We start from the raw sequence: 22,185 nt of genomic DNA on the forward strand, positions 1-22,185 counted from the left end.
GCACGTATCATTGTTAAAAGGGAATTTATCAGAGGTGAAAAGAGCCACTTATCGCATCGTAAAAGGGGCAATGACCAGATATGAATAGGGGCACTTAAGTGAATGAAAAAGGGGCACTTGTAATAAAGGAAAATGTGTATTAGTTGTAAGAAAATGGGTACCGATCAGATTTTAAAGGGGCATTTATCGGAGTTGAAGGGGGCATTTATCTGAAGTGAAAAGAAGTAACTTCTAGTACCTGAAAAGGGTCATTTACCAGAGAAGGGGCACTTATGAAAAGGGGAAGGGGCTGTTTTTTAAATGGGGCACTTATCATTGGGAAAAGGGGCACTTATTAGAAAGGGAAAAGGGCACATGTGAAAATATAAGGTGCGCTTATCCGAGTTAAAATGGAGGTGGTTATTAAGAGAGGAAGGGGCACTTCTTACAAAGGAAAAGGGGCACTTGTCAAAGTAAAAGAGGTACCTCTCAGAATTAAATAGGACAATTATCAGAGGTGAAGGGGGCACTTATCAAAAGTGAAAAGAGGCACTTCTCGTACCTAACTGGGGGACACTTACTAGAGATTAAAAAGGGCACTTGTCGAAGGAAAAGGGGCACGTGTCCAAATACAAAGGGCACTTATCAGAGTTGAAAAGGAGAAGGGGCACTTTTACAAATTAATAGGGGCACTTGTCAAAAAGGGGCACTATTCCTATGTAAAAAGGGGCACTTCTTAAAAAGTAAAAGGGGCGTTTTTCCTATGTAAAAGGGGGCACTTTTCGGGTGCTTGAAAAAGTGGGGGGGGGGGGGCACTGTGCCCCTCTTGCCCCCCCCCCCCGGCCGCCTCTGTTGATGGGTGTATAGACCGATGTATAATTATACATACACTGTACATACTCGTCTTGTGGACGAGTTGAGTGAGTTTTAGTTATAGAACGGAGCTAAAAACGAAGATTGAACAATGCTAGTTCCCAAATCTTAAACCACTCTGTCTGTGTGTTGTGTGATCTGTTCTTAGTTAGAAAAGGACATGGGAAGACGGGTGGAGCAAGCAATCCGTAACAAGGATGAAAACTGGATTAGCACGTGCTAGCTGTCATGCTCCCCAGGGAGTGCAGGTCTTCGTTCCTCTAATTCAACAAATTAAACACAATTAAAAACAAAGAGGAGCTGGGAAGACAGAGCTTTTACAGCTGCTGCACCCCGGTTATGGAACTCCCTACCCCATTCAATCGAAATGTCAGCCAATCAAAATTTGTTCCAAAAAAATTGAAAACCTATCTAATGTCTAAATTCCTTAGTTAAGACGTAGTGTATTGCACAATCTGATGTAATTAACGTTGTTGAATTGTATTTAATTATGTTAAATTGTTTTCGCTTTTTTAGGTTTAATGTATTTACCTTGATAGGCGCCTTGAGCATCTCTTGGGGTGGATATGTGCGCATTATTAATGTTGTTATTATTATTATTATTATTAAATAGTAATTATTTCAGTGACAGGGGTAATAATAACAAGAAAATGAATTCGTCACCGAGACGAATCAGGTGATCTATAATAACACGTGTAGAATGGGAGATTCGGTCTTTATTAAACAAAGATCCAACCCTCCACTCTTGTAACACGCCTATGTACAAGCTTAATAGGAGATTTGGTACACTACGCCTCTGATCATCTAATAACACAGATTCAAATTCGATCTTCCCAGCCTCCATTCATATAACACGTACAATTAGAAACAATAATGTCAGATTTTGCAGTCTTCACCTTAAATTGGAATGTTAACCACGATTTCATCTTTTGATCAAAATTTGAAAGCCAGTATATTTGTAGAGTAAAGTCTTAGCTACAATATATTAAAATATTGGGGACATCAGAGTACAGATAGACGAGATATATTCAAAACAACAGCGGCAAATATTTCCCAATCGAAACAAATTCATTTGTTTCCCTAAAGTGACACTATGTTGACGTTAAAGCATTCTAACATGAAATCGCATTTCTAATTTATACTTCATAATTGGGGGTTAGCAGCCATTGTGAAGATTTTTAAAGCAATTATTGTATATGCGCGCGTGCGTCCGTTTTAAGATTTGACGAACGTCTATGAACTAAGTTTAGGTCAATGGTTGCTAAAAGTGTTTTCAAATTGCTAAGATTAGTATCAGCAACACGATACAATTCAAATAATTGAATTAATAAACTACTACGGACGGCACACGCAGAAACGAAATCCATACAGAAAGAAAGGGAAAAAAGATAAATTCCGACGAAATTAATATGTGCTCTGCTACGCTACGCAAGTGTTCATCTAATACTACTGTAAACGCTTTGATCATTTAATGGTAAAGCGCTGTATAAGAAATGGGTTGTATAATTATCATTATATCTTGGAAACATGGTAACATCTAGGATATTCACCAACTAAAGTAGAAGTGCCCCTATATATTTTAGCACATGGAGAGACACACAGACTATTCGTCTGTTTGTTGCCCTCTGTTCACGTACGAATATCTCATCTCGACATCGTTGCCATTCTTCTCGTCATCGTTGGCCAGGCTTTGGGCTTTATATCTGTCTTCGATCTCGTGCTCAACATTCTCTTTGTTTTTGCCTTTGATTCTGAATCCTGTGACGATCTCGTCAAAGCTGCGATTTTTCGTCTCAGGCAGGTAGATGTAGATGAACAGGGTTGTCAAGACGACGAAGACGATAAAAATGATGAAAGTATACTCGTCAATCGCACCCTGCAAACGTGTAATGAATTAATCTTGTCATCAACATGATCAGTAAGGTGGCTTTCGTCAGACAGTTTATTAATAGGCCTTCAATAGTAAATCAACATGCTATTGGACAGGGTCCTAGGACACCTAACCCCTGGACAACCACCCTCCAGATAACCACCCTCCGAGGCTAGGACAAGTACCCCTTAGGAAAACTACCCCCTAGGGCAATTACCCTCTAGGATGATTACCCCAGCTAACTACCCCCTAGGACAACCACCCTCGGTAGGACACCTACCCCCTGGACAACCACCCTCCGGTTACCCACCCCTAGGATAACCACCCCTGCATAACCACCCTCTAGGACAACTACCCCTTAGGAAAACTTTCCCCAAGGACTACCACCCTCTAGGAAAAACAACCCCCCCCCCCCAAATTGATTATTACCCTAAGTTGTTATTGTCCGGGGTAGTTAAGTGGTAGTTACCATTATGTGGTAGATATCAAGGACGTATATGTCCTAGAGGTCGGTTGCCCTAGGGGTAGTTGTCCGGGGGTGGTTATCCTAGGGGTAGTCTTCCTAGTGGGTAGTTGCCCTAGGGGGTAGATGACTGGGGGAGTTGTATGGGGGTAGTTTTCCTAGGGGGTAGTCGTCCTAGAGGGTGATTGCCCTAGGAGGTAGTTGCCCTAGGAGGTGGTTGTTCTAGAGGGTTGTTGTCTGGGAGGTAGTTGTCCGGGGGTAGTTGTCCTAGAGGGTAGTTGCCCTAGGGGGTAGTTGTCTGGGGTAGTTGTCCGGTGTTAGTTGTACTAGGGGGTAGTCGTTCTAGCGGGTGGTTTCCCTAGGAGGTGGTTGTCTGGGGGTAGTTGTCGGGGGTAGTTGTCCTAGAGGGTAGTTGCCCTAGGGGAAGTTGTCTGGGGGTAGTTGTCCGGGGGTAGTTATCCTAGGGGTAGTCTTCCTAGCGGGTGGTTGCCCTAGGAGGTAGTTGTCCTAGGAGGTGGTTTTCCTAGGGGTGGTTATCTGGGGGGGGGTTATCTGGGGACGATTGTCCAGGGGGTAGGTGTCCGGATAAGATTGGATAGAATTCCATTTTTTTTTTAGTTCATGTGTCTTTGGTTCTTAAAGATGTCATCCATACTATTCTTGTCAAAATTATAAAATGGGCTGTTTCCGGGAGTTTGTCCGGGAGCAGTCGTCTTGGGTTTTTTCCGCAGCGTCATAGTACACGAGATAGTCGTTCAGGGTCCCGTCTCATGAGAAAAGTTGCGACTGATTACAAATTTGCAATTAATATCAGTCGCATCCTTGTGCTAAAGAGATAGAAGATGCGATTGATGTGCAATATTTGTCTTACCTGTATAGATGGGAAGGAGAGCTGGACCAGGAAATTAGCCCACCAATTGACTTGAATTGAGATACTAACAGCAGCAGGGCGTGGCCCCTGGGACCACACCTCTGTCGATACCACGTACGGCAGGGGTGCTACAAAAACGAAAACGAAAATAACCTTTAAGGCTTGTTCACACATGGCGCAGTATACCGCCACCAAAAAAACACAAATGACTTCCACGTATTTATTGAACTTTGTGTTATAAAATACAGAATTGTATTTTTTCTTTTAAACACGTTTTGCTGAGTAATATCTTAACACTGACTTAAATTTCGACAAACCATAATGTTGACTTAGTTAATTTACTTTCGGGATTTACAATATTGGTTCAATGTACTAACCATATTAATATGCAATAAACTTCTACAAACCCTACTAGCCTCCACCCCTAATTAAAAAGACTTTCTTTTTATCCTGTTCTCTGTATGTTCTGACTGTTTCCTCTTTATAGCACTTCCAATAAGTTAAAATCTCACATATTCACGGCTGTCTAAAATATATTGTATATAATACATTATAGTATATTACTGACGTATCTACTTTAGCTGACTCGGCAAAATCCGCCAATAACAAAATTATTTTATACGAATTTTATATCAATGACCCTCACCTGGTCCGATAGCAAAAAATATGATATAGAGATAAATAAAACCAAGGCCCATCCATTTCGTCCAGTCATTTTCCTCCTAGAAATAATGGAAAATAACAGAAACTTTAAAATTCTTGAATATGAAGTTTCGACTCTTAGGACAAAAATCACTTTTGACTATGTCACTTTTTAAAACTATGAAATTGTGTATTCATTATAAAGGTGAATGAAAAGAGAAATGTAGTCAAAATGATCGATACGGTTCCTCATCATTACATTGTCAGGAACAGGATGTTGACATATCAAGAACAGAATACGCAGTTGAGTCCCGTCCGTCCATCGAGTGGGGAAATATTTTCAAACAAATGTTAAATTACTGAATTGTCAATTTAAAAAACAAATCCGTGTAAAAGACAATTAAGCTTTTTAGAAAAATAGGATTGCCTCTAATTGGGCTTTTAAAGAAAAGGTTTCCGATTATGAATTTCTTTGTTTTATATGGTCAAACATGGTAACTGTCTATTGATGACCAATAGAGAAGGCGCGATGGCTCAGTTATAAAGCAGTGATCTCATAACCGGTAGGTCTCGCCCTTTTGTAAGGTATTAATCCTCAATACCAAGTCCCTCGGAGAGAACTTAAGGCATCGGTCCCATGTTTGTTTAAATACAAGGATATATCTGCTTTCTTAGCAGTCAGGTAAGCAATCGTCGATCATCAAAACAAGTTAAAAGATTTTTTAGCACTACAATATTAAACTTCCAACAGTGAATAATAATGAATGAATAAAATTAAACTATTGCGCGATAACAAGTGTAACAGAGTAAACGATTTGTTTATAGATTAAAGGTAAAGACCAGTTATGGTCATGCGATTGCATTGTGAAAGAAACGTTGTGGAATCGATCAGAAAAGGTTGATCATCTAGCATCTAGCATCTGCAAGGTTCTGGAATCATCAAAATGATAAGAAATTTGGCCCATTCTTCGTAAAGTTACAAGCACTATACACAGAAAGATGTATATGGGGCTACTCTATATCTCTCACAGACCATGAGAGAAACAAATTTACCAAATATATGAATTAGTAGGCGGTTTCCCGGCAATTTTTTTTATCATCATGTATTAGTCAAAACATATTCTTTCACATGATTGGTAATGAGAGCTTCCATTTCATTTTTTGAAATTGGGGCGTTTCCAATACTGGTCTTTACCTTTAAAAGAAAGTAAGAAAGACTATATGGTAAATCTTAGAGGATGTAAACGTACCTGAAGGGCGAGTGAGACGGTGAGACCAACCAAACAAACAGATAACATCCCGAAAGGGTAAAGAAGGAGGGGACGACGACCTAGGCGCTCTACCACTAGGACCTACGGAATTAGGGTAGAATTTTTGGAAATTTTGTTAATAGTCATCTACATTCTGTTGACGTCTGAAACATCAACAACAAATTAATATTCCCCTCTATTTTCCCTTTCTCTCTCTCTCTCTCTTTCTCTCTTTCTCTCTTTCTCTCTTTCTCTCTTTCTCATCCACTGCTCTTCGTCTTCTGCTCCGTCTTCTCCTTTTTTGCTTCTTATTCTTTCTACACTTCCTCTTCTTATCTTTCTAATCTTCATCTTTTCCTCTCAGGTTTTCGTACGCACTTGTCTATATGAACACTCAACCTCTCACACCCACGCACATGTTAAAGGGAGTGTGTCATGACGAGACTATGTGTCTTTCCCGTGGGCCAATACTCGGGGCCAATCGGGCATAATACGATTACGGACGACGCGACCGCAGCATTCACGTGAGTGCAACACACGCGAAACCGAAGCGTGAGGAGAACTTCGGTCTGTTTCGCGAACGCTAGCGCGCGCTAACCCAGTTAATCAAGTCCATTCATTTACGTGCAGTTGTCCAAAAGAAAACGTAGACGGTGTTAACCATTATTTCCCATGATACACTCTCTTTAAGCACGGTAAATCTCGTAATCCAACCCACAAAAAGCAAATGATTAATAAAGCACTGACCGAAATTATAGTGACGATGACGTTGAGGGTGCCAAATCCGACAGTGGCGTAGGCTATCTGAGAGTCTGTCATTCCGGCAGATTGGTACAGCTCTGTTGAGTAAAATATGATCTAGAAAAAGAGATGACAAATCGAATAAACAACATAGTTCAACAAAAGATATTATAATAAGAATCTTTAATCCACATGCAATGAATAAGTTCAAGGTAAATTATTTCCACACTATTCAAATCCAATCTCAGGAAATCAAAATATCGTTGACGTGTAAATGTCATTAATGAAGAGAAATCGAAAGTTGACGAATTAAGTTTTTTTAATACAGTCTCTAGAGTATAGGTTGTATGAATAAAATTAATTTACGATAATTCTAGATAAAATGATTCATCAATGTAGGAAACAAAATATTTCTCCGCCACTATCTGACCCCACCCTTGCCAACCTGAAAACAACAATGGAGAAGAGGAAGAATGAAATGAATAATGCGTGGATGGGTGTGGAAGAGGTACAGATAGAACGATAAAGATCGGACGGACATGTTAAGGGAGAGAGTGTGTGTGTGTGAGAAAACAAAGAAAGGTCATGTCAAATGTTTTAAGTAACATTTGATTTTAGACTTGGAGTGTTAAAAATTGGACTATAGGTTTCAGACTTGGACTCACCGCATTGATCCCTGATAACTGCTGTCCACCGTGCAAGACAACACAGATCAACAGCGGCATCAACCAGGTCCTGTCACGTAGACAGAGTAGGTCCAGGACCCCAACCTTCTCGGTCTCGTCCTCGTGCTGATGTTCAAGCTTCATCTCATCGACCTCAGCTACCACGTCATCCACGCCACGAAGCAAACGAAGAGCTAAGAGATATACAAGAACATGAAGTAAGTGGGACATCTCTTACTTTTTATTTTACTTTTTCAGCCGTTATCGATCCACTGCAGGATGAAGGCCTCAGCATGCTGTCTCTAAATGCCTCTGTTCAGCGCCTGTTGGTGCCAATTAACCTTTCTCCAGTACTATTGCAGCTCATCTCTCCATCTTTTTTCTTTGACGTCCCCTGCTTCGTTTTTCCCTCATATGGTGTGTAGTGCGTGATTGCTGAACTCCAGCGATTGTCATTTCTACGGCTGATGTGGCCCGCACAATTCCATTTCCTTCTTTTCACTGTTTCAAGGATGTCCTGGACTTTTGTCTGCTCCCGGATACATTGGACATTTCAGTAAATTGAAGAAAAAAGAAGAAAGACAGCCTAGTCAAATGAAAGTATCGGTTTGTTTGAACCCTCATAAAAGTTGTCAGAAGGCCCATGAGGCTGATATGTCGGTCTCGTGGGTTGACGGTCCCGCTGGTCGTTTGTCCTGTATGTCCGTCAGAGGGCTAATGTGACGTTGTAGGTTTCCTGAGCGGTTGTTTTCGTATGCTGTAAGTTTCATGGTCTCTAACCTTAAATGATATATTTAATAGCTTGTTACAAAATACATTTGCTTTGTCCTTATCAAATAAATAACCTTATTTACCCATCAATCGAAGGCTAGCTTAAAAGACTATTGCTCTTTATTTGGCAAGATCTTTAAACAGTCGGGTGTCGAAACTCAAGTAATTAGTTGAACCTTTTAGACCGAACTTAAACCCAGCATATTTCTTTAAATTTAGTAGAATATGGGGCAAACGTCCTAGAACAGTCATAAGCTTAGTCAATACCTGCGATGGCTTTCTCCTCTTGGTTCTGTTTGATAAGCAGCCATCGTGGACTCTCTGGGCAGAAAGGTAGGACGATAAACTCGATGAGACCAGTGACTGCACTTAGTCCCAGCACGATCGGCCACGTAGACTCATCGTAGAATGCAAAGAACCCCAAGACCTGCATAATATAGTAAGGAAAGTTTGAATTAAAGTATGATTATAAAGCTAGGCTCTGTATTGCTTTGCTGACTAAACGACGACAGAATGGATTATGCTACTCAAAACCAGCATCTGCTCAAATTTTTGCAACTCCAATCGGCATGTAATATCTTGTAAATATACATAACAATGTGAGCTCAATGAAGTTATACAGTAGGCTTGCGGATGCACCATGTGAGAGAGAGAGAGGGGGGGGGGGAGGAATGAGGAGTCCTGAAAAGGAAGGTTGTCGAACAGCCCACGAGGTGTCTAGTCAGCCATCAGTCTCAAGGCCACTGCTCATGTCGGTCAAGTGAACCCTCAAAAGTGTTGTCAGTACGCCTCCGAGACTTTCAATCATGTGAGCTGTTGGTCTCGTAGGCCGTGTTTTCTATTGTATCCTAGCAAAAAGTAGTCAGAATGCCGGAAAATGTCGACGTTGTCGACAAACCTGACATTATCATAAAAATGGATTAATTTGTAGGTCTTATTTACCCAGGGTATAGCTACATTAGTATAAATATATTGTTCTTCCTCCATCTATTATCACCCCTACATTGTTGCTGTTGTTGGATTTTAGGGCGTTTTCCTTCGTCGTTGGATGATTTTCGCTACATGATTTTCGCCAATAATTGAAAGGTTCTGTTTTATACCTGGGTGAAGAGTGGCAAATATGGATTACTATCTTGCCAAAAGACGTCAATACCGGGCCGGGATTCGAACCTTCAACCCTTGGATTAAGAGTCGATCGACTGAATCAGTATACCTCCACATGATCGGTCTCATGGCCATATGGGAGCTGTGATTTACCTGAGCAAGCAGGAGGCCTATCGTGATGAGTAGCTGGTGGGTGGTGGTGATAGCTCCTCGTAGATTGAAGGGTGCTATCTCGGACAGGTATAGGGGTACGATGGTCAATGACATACCTGCGAAGAAGCAAGAGACAATTAAGAGTTGTGGACACGTGCAACTGCAACAATTGCTTCGAGGTCAGTATCCTACAGGGCCATATTCATTGCTTTAACCATTGACCAAACCTAAACCCTTAACCTAATTATTACAAAAACTCTATGTCTGATTACGAACAATATGTCCATCTTTGATATAGTTCCTCATTTTAAGGACGATACCATTATACCAATTTCGAAACGGGATTTAAAAAAAAAATCAAATCAAATGATGTAACATAATTTCATACTCCATCCGTGTTTTCAGTACAAGTGTCGGTCCATGAATCGAATATCCCATCACCTGTAAAGATTTATTATTGGTTCAATGCATGAAAGTGATTCTTTCATATATGTTCATGTCCAGAATGATTATTTCAAACTTATCTTTTGATAATTAAACAAGTTTGAAATATAAATTGTAAAGGGATCGTGTCACAAATTATCTTCAAATTTGTATGAGCGAAGACTTTGTCGTTATTCATTTTGCACACATTGTAGAATTGAACCTTGTAATTGGAAACTAAATGTAATATTGCTATATATCCACTCTCTAAAATTTTCCTTTCCTTTGTCATTGTATTATTAATCGCTCATAAAAGGTGTTTAAGTTTTTAAGATTAAATACAGAGGCAACATCGATAGATTCGAATAATCATTTCATTCAAATCATATTTAAGACAGAAAAAACATTAGTTTAAAGGTAAATCGAAGTTTAAAAAGGAAAGATGAAAGTAACTCAAAAGATCATCAAAGGTCACAATTACCAACACTGAATCCAATGACGAAGCGGCCGATGATGATCATTTCAGGAGAGCCAGCTATCTGGCAACATCCCATCAATAATGAGCCAACAATCGAGATGAAATTGTTGTAAATCAGCCCTCGGTTTCTGTTGAAAAAAAAGGGGATAATATATGGAATGTACTTAGTACTGTTATATATTTTGGGGATCCCCTGTGCCTGTATAAGGGGAAACCCGAACTTAATCACTACTATCTCTGGTCTCTTCTCTCCGGATTAAGTGATTGGGATGTACATTTTTACCACTTCTACTGCGGATTTACCCCCCCCCCCCCCCCCTCCTTGACGAAGCGTAATTTCAACGGGAAGTTGATGATTCTCCTGCACACGAGATCTCCATTTAACGTTCTGTTCGAGGAACAGCCGAAGGAAAGAATCGATGGAAAACGACAGGCTTATTGTAGCTAGAAACATGAATAATTCCTTTAATTAATTCACATTACAGATACTTTAAGCCAACGTTATTCAACATTTTTATAGTCACGGCACCCTTTTAAGAAAAGAACATTTTCGCGTCACCATTTAATTTATCCTAAATTTATTATTCATTATTGCATCACTCCGGTCATCGTCAAGTGCCATGCATACGCGCACGGACACATCTGTTTATCAAATTTGCGAGCGATCAAAATAGAATGACTTATTTTCGTATGGTATTAAAAATGTAGTTTTGTAGTCAAATGTTCGGAGTGAGTGAGGCGACCGAGCATGGTCATTTTTTGTTTCAATGTAAAATATTTTCGGACACCTTGCTGCCCGAATGTGACAATTTTCGACAATCCGTTTAAATAGATATTCTGGCATCTCATTGCCCTAATATGGAGGTATTCATGAATCATCCCGTTTCTAAATGTCGCAAGTGAGCGTGATGAATTAGGGGAAAAGATGCCTAATTATCTTTACATTGTTATTTGGAAATATGATATGTTGTTCTCATTAAATAAACGTTTACATCAAAATGGATAAAAAATGTATATCAAATTGATTTCTCTCGCGGCACCCTAGGAGATGTCTTGCGGGACCCCGGTTGAAAAAAAAGCAATAAGCCATCAAGTAATTACTGTAACAATTCATTATTAAAACATCTAAGTACAGTTCTTATGATTCTATTATTTCTTTGAGATAAAAATTGGAATGCAAACAATAAGGTAATTACCTGCCGAAATAGTCAGCCCAGTATCCTCCTGCGAGGGCCCCTAGAGCTCCTCCGATGCAGTAGATGGAAACTACAGTAGCCCAAAGCCATGTTAGGGCCTCGTCATTCAGCTGTTTCCCACCCGAACGCTCAAAGTACGTCTCATTAATGAAAGCTTGGATGAACTGTTGATGTTATAGAGAGAAAAGTTTAAATCTTTTATCGCTCTTTGCTATTAATGAAAGCTTGGATGAACTGTTGATGTTATAGAGAGAAAAGTTTAAATCTTTTATCGCTCTTTGCTATTAATGAAAGCTTGGATGAACTGTTGATGTTATAGAGAGAAAAGTTTAAATCTTTTATCGCTCTTTGCTATTCCTCTCATTTCTCAATTTCTCTCTCTCTCTCTCTCTCTCTCTCTACCCACCACTTCAAATACTTCGCTTTGTCCCTCTTGTTCTTCCTCTCTTTCTCCCTTTCCTTTTCTCCTTCACTCTTTTCTCTCTCTAGCCCTCTTCTAATGCTCCACTTCATTTTACCCCTTTCCTTAATACTTGAACCCACCACTGAGGGAGCCGTGATAACTCCCTGGTTGTAGCCGAATTCTCCTGAGGATCCAATGCTCACAGTAGCAGTACATAGCACCAACATGAAAGTAAGTTGCCCCTGCAAATATACCATAAGAATAACATTGTATGACAGAATAATAACCGAATTTTCCGTTGACAGAACAAGCATTATTTGGTACCCCTCACCCTCCGACTCTGATATTTTTTGAAAAATAGACAAGGCAAAGTAATATAAAGTACATTACGCCAAATAGGTTTTATAGATCCTTGATTTTCAGAGGCGTAATTAACTCTGAAATTTTTCACAAGTAAAACAAACTCAGGTGAAATATTTGCTCATGATTGATGGAAGCCGTTTGCAACTGTGCTCTTGAGGAGTGTTTATTCCTTTGTATAGAATGAGAATTTTTCACCTTTTAAAACATCATTAAATTCACATTGTAATGTTTGATTGTAGTTTCTTTCAAAGGTTCAGAACTATGACCCTGTTATGTACTTAATAATTGATTAATGGTGATACATGAATTAGATATAAATGAAATAACAACATGGTAAATATCTGCAAATATGCTTTTCTTTGATTATATAACTAAGGAGGACTATGGAACATGGTCTGTGAAATATATAACAAAGAGCTCCTTGACAAATCGCTTTGTTTTTCTGGAAGGGTGTACCTGAATAAATAACTGCAAAGTCCAAAGGAGAAGATCAATTAAAAATATCTTGACGATAATACGAATCAAAGAAATACATATATGATATTATATCTAAATTTGTATTTTTTTATTATTCTTATACGTAAATTAAGATAAAACCTTAACTCGTTTGTTACAAAAATACTAGACTTAAACAACAAAATCCTTACATTCTTATTGTCGCATTATATATTGTGGGATACGCCCACTTCTTTGGGCAGAAGATAATCGTTATCCAAGGTAAATGGGTGCAATAAATGACCCGACAATAGGCCTATATCATATACAAATATAATATTTGTTAAGTCTGGTGTTATAAATATTGGACATTTAAAAATGTCTATATTAACGGTAGATTACAACATGTCTATACTAAAAGGCCGCAAATGGGTACAATCCAGTGAATACGTCTATTCAGAAACATATTCCAAAGGACAGGTCCTTCCCCTACTCCCTTGTATATTTAGATAATTATACCCCTGGTAAAATACTCCTGGATCTGAAACTCACACTGAACTTTCAAACAAATAGGACAAATACAACATCGTCAAACATATTTTAAAATAATATAAAAATGATGTGAGAGAGCATAACTCAAAAATGTTAGAATAGATAAACTAGAAACATTGTTTAACATACCTCTCCAACACCATTTTTGACGTCATCCTTGTCCTCTTTGTCGGCGTCATAGTCCGCGTTTTTCAACTTTTCGTCCATCCTGCGTTCAGGTAGTTTTTAGCCTTTTCTTTTTGACAAGTGAAATGCTACTGATCTGTTCTTATCACAAGCACGATACGTTGATGTTCTCTAGTCTAAGAAGAGGTTATGTAATTGGTTGCAATCAGCCTTGTATTTAAACACATCGGAGCTCACTTGCTTGACAATCCACCTCTATTTTATGAAATACAGAGTCCAAAGTAGTTAAACGTGACCCACATCGAAGGTATAAGATATCACTGCGAACGAATTAGAGATCTAATAGCGCAATGAATAAACAGAACTGTTATTTATTTGTTGGGTAAATAAAGACATTGTCGTGTAGATTGCATTGATCGGGAACAAAAGAAAAGCTAATAAGTAATGAGACAATGAACTTTCGGTCAAATCGAGAGACGGCGGAGTCGGGGGAGGCAAGGGGGTGGGGCACATTCCCCCCACATTTTTAAGTACCCCTAAAGTGCCCCTGTTTACATAGGAAAGGTGCCCCCTCATACATACGGTAAGTGTCCCTTTTTATTTCTGATGGGTGTCCGTTCCAGATTCTTATAAGTGCCTCTAATACACTTTTAATAAGTGCCCCCTTCACCTATGGTGATTAACCGTATTCAAATATGACAGGTGCCCATTTTACTTTAACAAATGGACTTTTCTTCTGTAATAAGTGCCCCTTCTTCTTCTAATAAGTGCCCCTTTTCATCTTTGATGAGTGCCACTTAACACCTCTGACAAGATCCACTTTTATTTTGACACGTGCCCCTTTCTCTTTCTAATAAGTGCGCCTTTTCATCTCTAAAAAGTGCCCCATCCATTTCGACAAGTGCCCTTATCCTTTCTAGTTATTGCCATTTACCTTCTGATAATTGTCCTTTTCCCGTTCTCAGAAGTACCTTTCTTCGTCTCTGGTGTGTGCTCCTTATCAGGTGCGAGAAGTGCCCATTTTCACCTCTGATAATTCCCCTGTTTACTTTACATGTGCTCTTTTTCTTTGCTAATAAGTGCTGTTTTTCATTTGGATATGCCCCCCATATTCCTTTCATCATAAAACGTGCTCCTAATTTAAAGCGAATAAGAACCATTACAAAAAAATTCAGCCAAAGCTCGCTCGCTCCGCTTGCTCGCATGTAAAATTGATATAGGCCTAATGATGTTTTAAAAAAAAGGATCTCTTCATACTTTCATGATTAAAATGTGCTTAAAACCCCATCTGAATTTGTTTCCCCTCTTTGTAAGATGTATTTTTTTTTGCGCTGCGACCACACAAATCAATTTTGTTCACTCGTCTAGCTCACTCGCAAATATTTAGTCAGACCATCACACCCAAATGCAAAGTATGATGCTTAAGCAGTAACTTCGACCATGTGAAGAGAGAAACAAACATTTAAATCATCCGTGGTATTAAATGTAAAAACAATGTAGGGTATATACCAATGTCTAAACAAAAATATGTTTGCTCTGAGATTCTCTTTGTAGGTGCCCCTTTTTTCCATAAAACACCATTTTCTGTTGGTGCCCCCTCCCACTTTGAAAGAGGCTCCGCCGCCCATGGTCTACTCCATTTGTATACATTACTCCATTTGTATACATTACTCCATTTGTATACATTACTCCATTTGTATACATTACTGTAACATGATTGTTCTGCCTCGCTCAGGTGACCTCGTTCAATGACCTCGTTTAATGATTTCAATATTTTAAAGTGACTATCGTCTCATTTTTTTGGTAACAAATTAATTTGCTTGCTGTATTTGCTATTTTTGCTATTTTTGCTTGTTTCACTTTGTATAATCATCTTATGTCGAGGCTTCTTGCCCACCTATTATTAATTTTACGTCCTCTACCATTACAACCCCTTCAACCAAATGTTAGTTTTATTTATGGGAACCTATAATCTACAAGATGAGCTTTTTAATAGGTTCCTCACATTTCACTTTGTATAACCTATATTCATTACAATTAATTTTGACGTCTTTTCAAAGAATTAATTATATAATATGACACTTTTAGTATATTTCAGATTATGTTCTAATTTTGTCAATTATGTGAATTCTTTTTATTTGTGAAATGTGAAATAATCTTGAAACTTGAAACTTGAAACTTGATTTGAATGAAGTTATGACGCTTGACGAGTTAGACCCTCAATCTCCCCTACATCATATGTAAACAGCAATGTTGTTATATAACTTTGAAAGACCGTCTGTACTAGTTTGGCTAGGGTCAACTCAGCTCTCAATTAACATACAAAAAAGAGGATCATGGGGAACCAATGGTCACCGATTAGGCATTGTTTTCTATATAGAGGGAGCAAGTAGCTACATGTAACAATGTGGCTTTAACAACTGCATGTATATTACGATCCTTCCTTTTATAAGAGAAGTATAGGTTTGTGACGTAAAATAAGAAATTAATTCTTTTCGAAGCTATATCAATACTTGTGAAGGTAATTTCCATTATTCAAATCAATATTCATATTTAGCACCCAGGAAGGAGGAGGCTGAACGTTCCTTTTTATTAAGATTGCTAAAGAAGCTTGGTAATCCAAAATCGAAGAATAGCACGAAATAGAGACATACTGAAAGTTTATCCTGATGATGCAAGACGAAAAGTTTTACCATGTCTCTATTAAATGTTAGTAAGATTGTTAATTTCCTCAATATGTTGGCTAATTTTGCAACGAAACGCTTGGAGCCCTGTTTTATAAAGAGTTGTGATTGATTTAAACCGATCGCAAGTCCTCTAATAATGGTAATTTTGCAATCTCCAAATTTCGGACCTAAATTTGATAAAGAAACAGAAAAATCCAAAATGAAATCAACTGTTTAACTTTCTTTTCTCCTTTTTTGTCTTGTTGAAACAAGATTATGTCAATGGTGTCAATCGAGGATTCAGTTCAATATGATTTTCAATCATTTTCCTATCTCTTGAGGACAATGGCGTACGAAAATTTCGCAATGACTTAGCCAGGCGCTGAATAAGCGGGGGGGGGGGGCGGCGATATTAGCACTTTTTTTTGGGGGGGGGGGGTTTGAGGGAAAATTTCGCAACGACTTGGCCAGCCGGTGAATAAACGGGGGGGGGGGGGGAAGAGCACATATTATATTTTTTTGGGTCCCGGAAATTGGAAAATTATGCCTACCGATATTTCGTTCAGTAGGAGGGGAAGGGGGGGGGGGGGGTAAGGTCAGTTATTTTGGTCAACCTTTAGCACCCCCCAAAAAAATTGAAGGTTTTTTTTCCCTACAAAACACACACATAAACAAAATATTGAGGGGGTTCGACCACCAGCCCCCCCCCCCCCCACCTTGCGTACGCGCCTGCTTGAGGATACCATTCCCATAAATATCAAGTTGTGACTGAATCATGTCAATCTCAATTCCTTTAAAGACACAGCCTTGATGTATATGTAATTTCATGTCTTATCGAGTATATTTTGATGACAACAAAAATCTATCACTATTAGTAGTAAATACATAAGAAGTGGGATTCGTATTGACGCAAATGTTGAGGTTATTTTATTCATGGTTGAAACAATTGAAAAATCTAAACAAAGGAATAAACAGTATTACAAACACATTAGAACAATCATACAATTCACTGGAGAGGAAAACAAATCGGTATGGATAGACATACAAAATAAATCACGAATGAGTTAAAAGTGCTGGAACAAAATAGGTTTTGATCCATACTCAGCGTTCTTAAAAATTCAATTCCAAAAATTGCATGCATGCAACCTAAACACATAAAATACCAAAAACTATGGAGGGTATTTTACGCTAAAAGCAACGTAATAAGAATGAAACACGACCAAAACAAATTATGTCTTGACATAAAATGAGAGGGAGATCGAAGATAAAAATTATTGTATCGTGACAATATATGAATAAAATGATATGCCTGGCCATGAATGCCCGGAATAGAGGTCAGGCATTGAGATGAGGAAAACAAATCTTAAATTTGATTAATTCTATCTGCCATTGAATACTTTTAACCGACATTTAAAGAGTTTTTTTCCGCTGGAACAAACAACAATAGAGCAGGAGGAAGTAATAACGCTTCTTTTAATGCCCGTTCATCTGTACAATCTGGGTCATGTGACACAGGAGACAGGAACTGACTGCACTCAACCATCTGTTAGATACCACCGCCGCATCCTTGAAAGAGTCAGATGACTCTGATTTAATTGGTTGAATTCTGCCAATGTCATGAACACTATTCAAATAATTTCTCGATTCTCAAGTCCTTTTGTCAAGAAGAAAATACAAGACATCTTTTAAAAAACGTTATAGACGAACCAACTTCAGTTGAGCGATTTGTCATTTTGTAGGTCTTAAATTCTACGGATATTTGACGATTGACTTACTCCACTCTTTATCGAGTCATTTTTGAAATAGAAAGAGATCTAAAGATATAAAAGTCTGTACCGTGTAACAAAGTATTACAAACTGAAGCGGTTTCCATACGAAAGGTTTCTCAACTTGCACTGTATTAAAGGTTGAACCAGTTTTTTTAAATCTATTTGTCAACATGGAGATGACTGAAGATATAACCGAAGCAATGACAACAAATTTAAACTTGATGTTGGCTCCTGAGGATGTTCCCGAAGACATACGAAACAGCCTACCGAGGTATACGGTAATATACATATTTCACGTCATCATCGGCATCACCGGTGTTCTTGGCAATGGTTTCGTCCTGATTGTCCTCTTAAATACACGTGACATGTGGGATGCTACCAATCTCCTGATTGCCAACCAAAGCCTCATTGATTTCTTCGGTTCTCTCTCCGTCATCGTTTTCGACGTCGTCAGTGTACCGTCGTTCGAGACTGCTGGTCCCGCACTGGCAAGATATCTCTATTTCTTTTGGTACACCCATTATTTCGTTTGGTCCCTCAATTACGCCTCCATCTTCAACTTGGTCTTCATCAGTTTTGAGCGATTCTACGCAGTCAGGTACCCAATCAGATATCGAAGCAAAATCACCGTCAAGCCAGCAATAGTAGCATCTACCCTAGCTTGGATTGCGGGTTTGGGATGGAGTTGGTTCCTACCCGCATCTTCACGCCTTGAGAATGGAATATGTCGGAGGCCGGTCTGGCCAACTGAGGACACTGCAGCAGTTGTATCCGGACTAACAATCCTCGTTCTGTACGTTTTTCCTCTCATCATCATGATTACAATCTACACATACATAGGGCATGTTCTAAAGAGAGGTAGCGCCACTCGGAGGTTTCAGGACCAGGGTGCAGGACCACAAGCAGGCGCTGCAGGTAGCTACCGAGAGATCGCCCGGAGGAAGGTCATGACAACCATGATCATTGTCACGGTGACGTCATTGCTTTGTTGGACACCTTCCAATCTCCTGTACGTATCTTACGCTTTTGGTGCTAACATCAATTTAACTGGCATCGAGAATGCGACCGTTCAGTGCATTCATTTCGCTAATAGTTGCATTAATCCTTTCATATACACTTTCAAGTACCAGAAGTTTCAGGATGGTCTCCGGCGACTGTTAAGGCTTCGAGATTCAAAATTCCCGACAGGAGCAGAGAAAGTTGACGTCAAAACGAATACTACCAACTTGGCTTAGAACGGAAACTACACAGTCGGGCAAGGATGGGTAGGTTTCCCGGCCCCTCTCTGGACAGGTGTCACTTCTTATTCAATAGTGTTAATATACATGATCGTTGAAGCGATTTTATCATCTCAAGAACAAAGTTTCACAAAGAATTAGTAAGAACACATTTAACAAATATACCCTATACTCGCAAACTTTTGTGCGTCGCATTCACATGTTATCGAACATAATGAAGGTATACAATTTTCGAGAATGTTTCGGAAACCACTTCCTGTTTTACGTGAAATTTTCTAACATGAAGTCAGTATAAAATTATGCCAACGGGCCCTGTCCCCAAAAAGGAAATACCGAACTAACTCATTGTACTAAACTGCTAAAGGAGAAATCAACTCTTTGTCTCTGTGGGGAAAATAGCTATGTAATGTTGACTTTTTAGGTCAAGGCTAATGTTTTCTGGATGAAACATCTAAAAACATCGTTTGAGACTTCTAAAACAGTCCCATGCAATGTTCATATATTAATGACAAACGATTAATTATGACAAAAAGTAAAATGTTAAAGTCTTCAGTACTTCAGATGAAATTGAGTTATAAATAATTTCAAGATTGTAAAAGATTTCATAGTTTGCAAATATCTTAACGGGATATATCTGAGTGTTGCATGCAGTGGAGTATCTAGGGGGAGGGATATGTTCCCCGGGCGACACTTGAGGACGGCGCAAAAGACGAATAAGTGAGGGGACGCAAAAAAGACGAATAAGTGAGGGGACGCAAAAAAGAAAAACGAACAAACAAACAAGAACAAGAGGAAAGGGAGAATCAAAAGGAAACTCATGATGTTTCACAATAATGCCCTACCCCTGATACGAAGGATAAATTGTAATATATATTTTTGAGGGTTTTCTGAAGCTCATTCGCTTCGCTCCCTTGCATGTTTTGCTTCAGTTCGAAGCTGCACATGAATTGCCCCCAACAGCTTGCGTTTCTAAATGGTTGGACAATTTGTCGTTACTATGCTCTTTATTGCGCCTTAGTATCTTGGAGATACTATTAAAGAATATTAAACATATATTATTTTATTCCTCCAGAGAGTTTTTGTTACTTTTGTACTACAGTTGGAGATGAAGTAAACAGGAAACCGTTTATATTCCTATCGCTATACTCCATCGCTTTGTTACAGCGTGAAGAAGGAACTAGGAATCCCCAAATGAGTTCCGATATTCGACCAACTATCCCCACAATACATGCCCAAATGTCCCCCTGTTTTAGTGTCTAAATATAATATCTAAGCTATCTAATATAGCTATCTAAACTAGCGAATTTTGATGATGAAATAACATTTAATCAATTCAATTCGTAGATTTTTTTTTTTCTCACTCGCTCTCAAAATCTTAAAGCAGGAAGATCCATGGCAATGCTTCCTCCAGAGAGTTTTTGTTACTTTTGTACTACAGTTGGAGATGAAGTAAGCAGGAAACCGTTTATATTCCTAATTCGCAACGCCACCGCTTTGTTACAACGTGAAGAAGGAACTGGGAATCCCCAAATGAGTTCCAATATTCGACCAACTATCCCCACAATACATGCCCGAATGTCCCCCTGTTTTAGTGTCTGAATATAATATCTAAGCTATCTAATATAGCTATCTAAACTAGCGAATTTTGATGATGAAATAACATTTAATCAATTCAATGCGTAGATTTTTTTTTCTCACTCGCTCTCAAAATCTTAAAGCAGGAAGATCCTTGGCAATGCGAAGCTCGAAAACTTGATCATTCGGGCAGCATGTTTTTTTTTTATTTATTACGGAGCTGTATTTTATTATCAAAATGAAAACGTTTTTTTTTTCCTGTTTGCTTTTTAGCTTGTCGTAATAACTAGAAACCTCACTGAATGCATATTCTATTTAAGTGATTGGCAAAGTTTCCACTCTGTATCTAGAAAAGATGAAAACCAAAAAGATTTTTTTATTAATTTTGTCCGACCTGTTTCGCATCGCGAAGAATTAGTCATTTTACTTTCGTTCAAATTAATATGCATGATCTTTTATAAGTCATTAGTTTCGTTTGAATTTTACAGGAATTACAATGATATCGAATTTTAAGATAGGATTTATCAATCTCTCCATACCCTAAATTAGTTTCAGCTTATGTAATTGCAGCTCCCACGCATTTTACAAATTCCTCTGCGTGGCCATGCCATAAACCACAATGCATGGCCGTACAGAGGTATTTTTCCTGTTGGAGACCGAGGGGAAAATGTGATGAATTATTGATAACTTATTGCATTTTCTTTGTTTGTTTTTTATTGTGGGGGCTGCCCCCTACCCTAGCCCCCGCTGCGTACAGTCATGATTAAAATTGGTCTTCTGTAGGTTCAATGATAATGTGTTGCTTTTGAACCATTGTGATAACTTAGGTAGTTTAATGTTCATGGTTGCGATCAGCGAATTTAAATCAGAATGTGATTAGAATACATTCATATTATCGGCAAACAATTTATACTGTAGAACTGGTGGAACATTAGAGATACCATTGACATATATCAAAAATGATAGTGTCCCAAGTATTGATAATAATAATTATTTGGCTCTCCAAGTTAAAAATGTTATAATCTGTTGTAAATGATTTGTTCAAGGATTTTAGAGAGTCCTGGTAAAACGGATATCGGCCGTTCATCTTTTATATAGATTGGTATGACTTTAGCTGTCTCAAAAGGGGTTGAAACAAAAACAGAAGACAGGGAATGAATGAAAATTTAAACCAGAGGTGATAGGATACTACCTATATTTTGTTTTAAATCAAATGGGTGCTAACGTCATTATGGCTTTAAGAATGGCTTGATTTTAATGAGCGAACAACATTTATTATTTCAATAAAATCTGTCGGATATAAAATGAGCGAAGGGTAAGATGACCTTGGGAGAAATTCATTAAAGTCATGATTTTGTTGGAAGCCTGGTCAGGCCTATATTTACTTTAACTAATTTTCCTTTTCATCTGGTTCATCTACTTTGTGACCATTCATATCAAAGACTTGTTGAGTAAGTGTACGACTCTTATGGCATACCATGTAGATGATATATTACCTTCGGGGTTTTTTTATAGTTTTTTTGAAAAAATATAATTTTTTTGGATGGCCTTTAAAGCTTATTTCTATACTTCCTATACA

The 22,185-nt window shown here is 38.5% G+C and overlaps 2 protein-coding genes across 2 annotated transcripts; one reads left to right on the top strand and one right to left on the bottom strand.

Annotated features, from left to right (window-relative positions):
• Positions 1–1,478: 1,478 nt before the first annotated feature.
• On the bottom strand, positions 1,479–13,634 carry LOC593956 (solute carrier family 2, facilitated glucose transporter member 1). Its single transcript, XM_030981616.1, has 12 exons — positions 13,362–13,634; positions 12,023–12,124; positions 11,480–11,643; positions 10,287–10,411; positions 9,383–9,498; positions 8,393–8,552; positions 7,355–7,548; positions 6,696–6,806; positions 5,949–6,050; positions 4,703–4,778; positions 4,057–4,184; positions 1,479–2,728 (listed from the first exon to the last, which is right to left on the bottom strand). The coding sequence occupies exons 1-12, from the start codon at positions 13,437–13,439 to the stop codon at positions 2,456–2,458; spliced, it is 1,629 nt and encodes a 542-aa protein (XP_030837476.1). The 5' UTR covers positions 13,440–13,634; the 3' UTR covers positions 1,479–2,455.
• A 4,329-nt stretch (positions 13,635–17,963) lies between these two features.
• LOC593947 (galanin receptor type 2-like) lies at positions 17,964–19,028 on the top strand. Its single transcript, XM_793402.3, has one exon. The coding sequence runs from the start codon at positions 17,964–17,966 to the stop codon at positions 19,026–19,028; it is 1,065 nt and encodes a 354-aa protein (XP_798495.3).
• Positions 19,029–22,185: the final 3,157 nt, after the last annotated feature.

The sequence above is a fragment of the Strongylocentrotus purpuratus genome, unplaced genomic scaffold, assembly GCF_000002235.5.
Source record: "Strongylocentrotus purpuratus isolate Spur 01 unplaced genomic scaffold, Spur_5.0 spur5_scaffold_12, whole genome shotgun sequence".
NCBI lineage: Eukaryota > Metazoa > Echinodermata > Echinoidea > Camarodonta > Strongylocentrotidae > Strongylocentrotus > Strongylocentrotus purpuratus.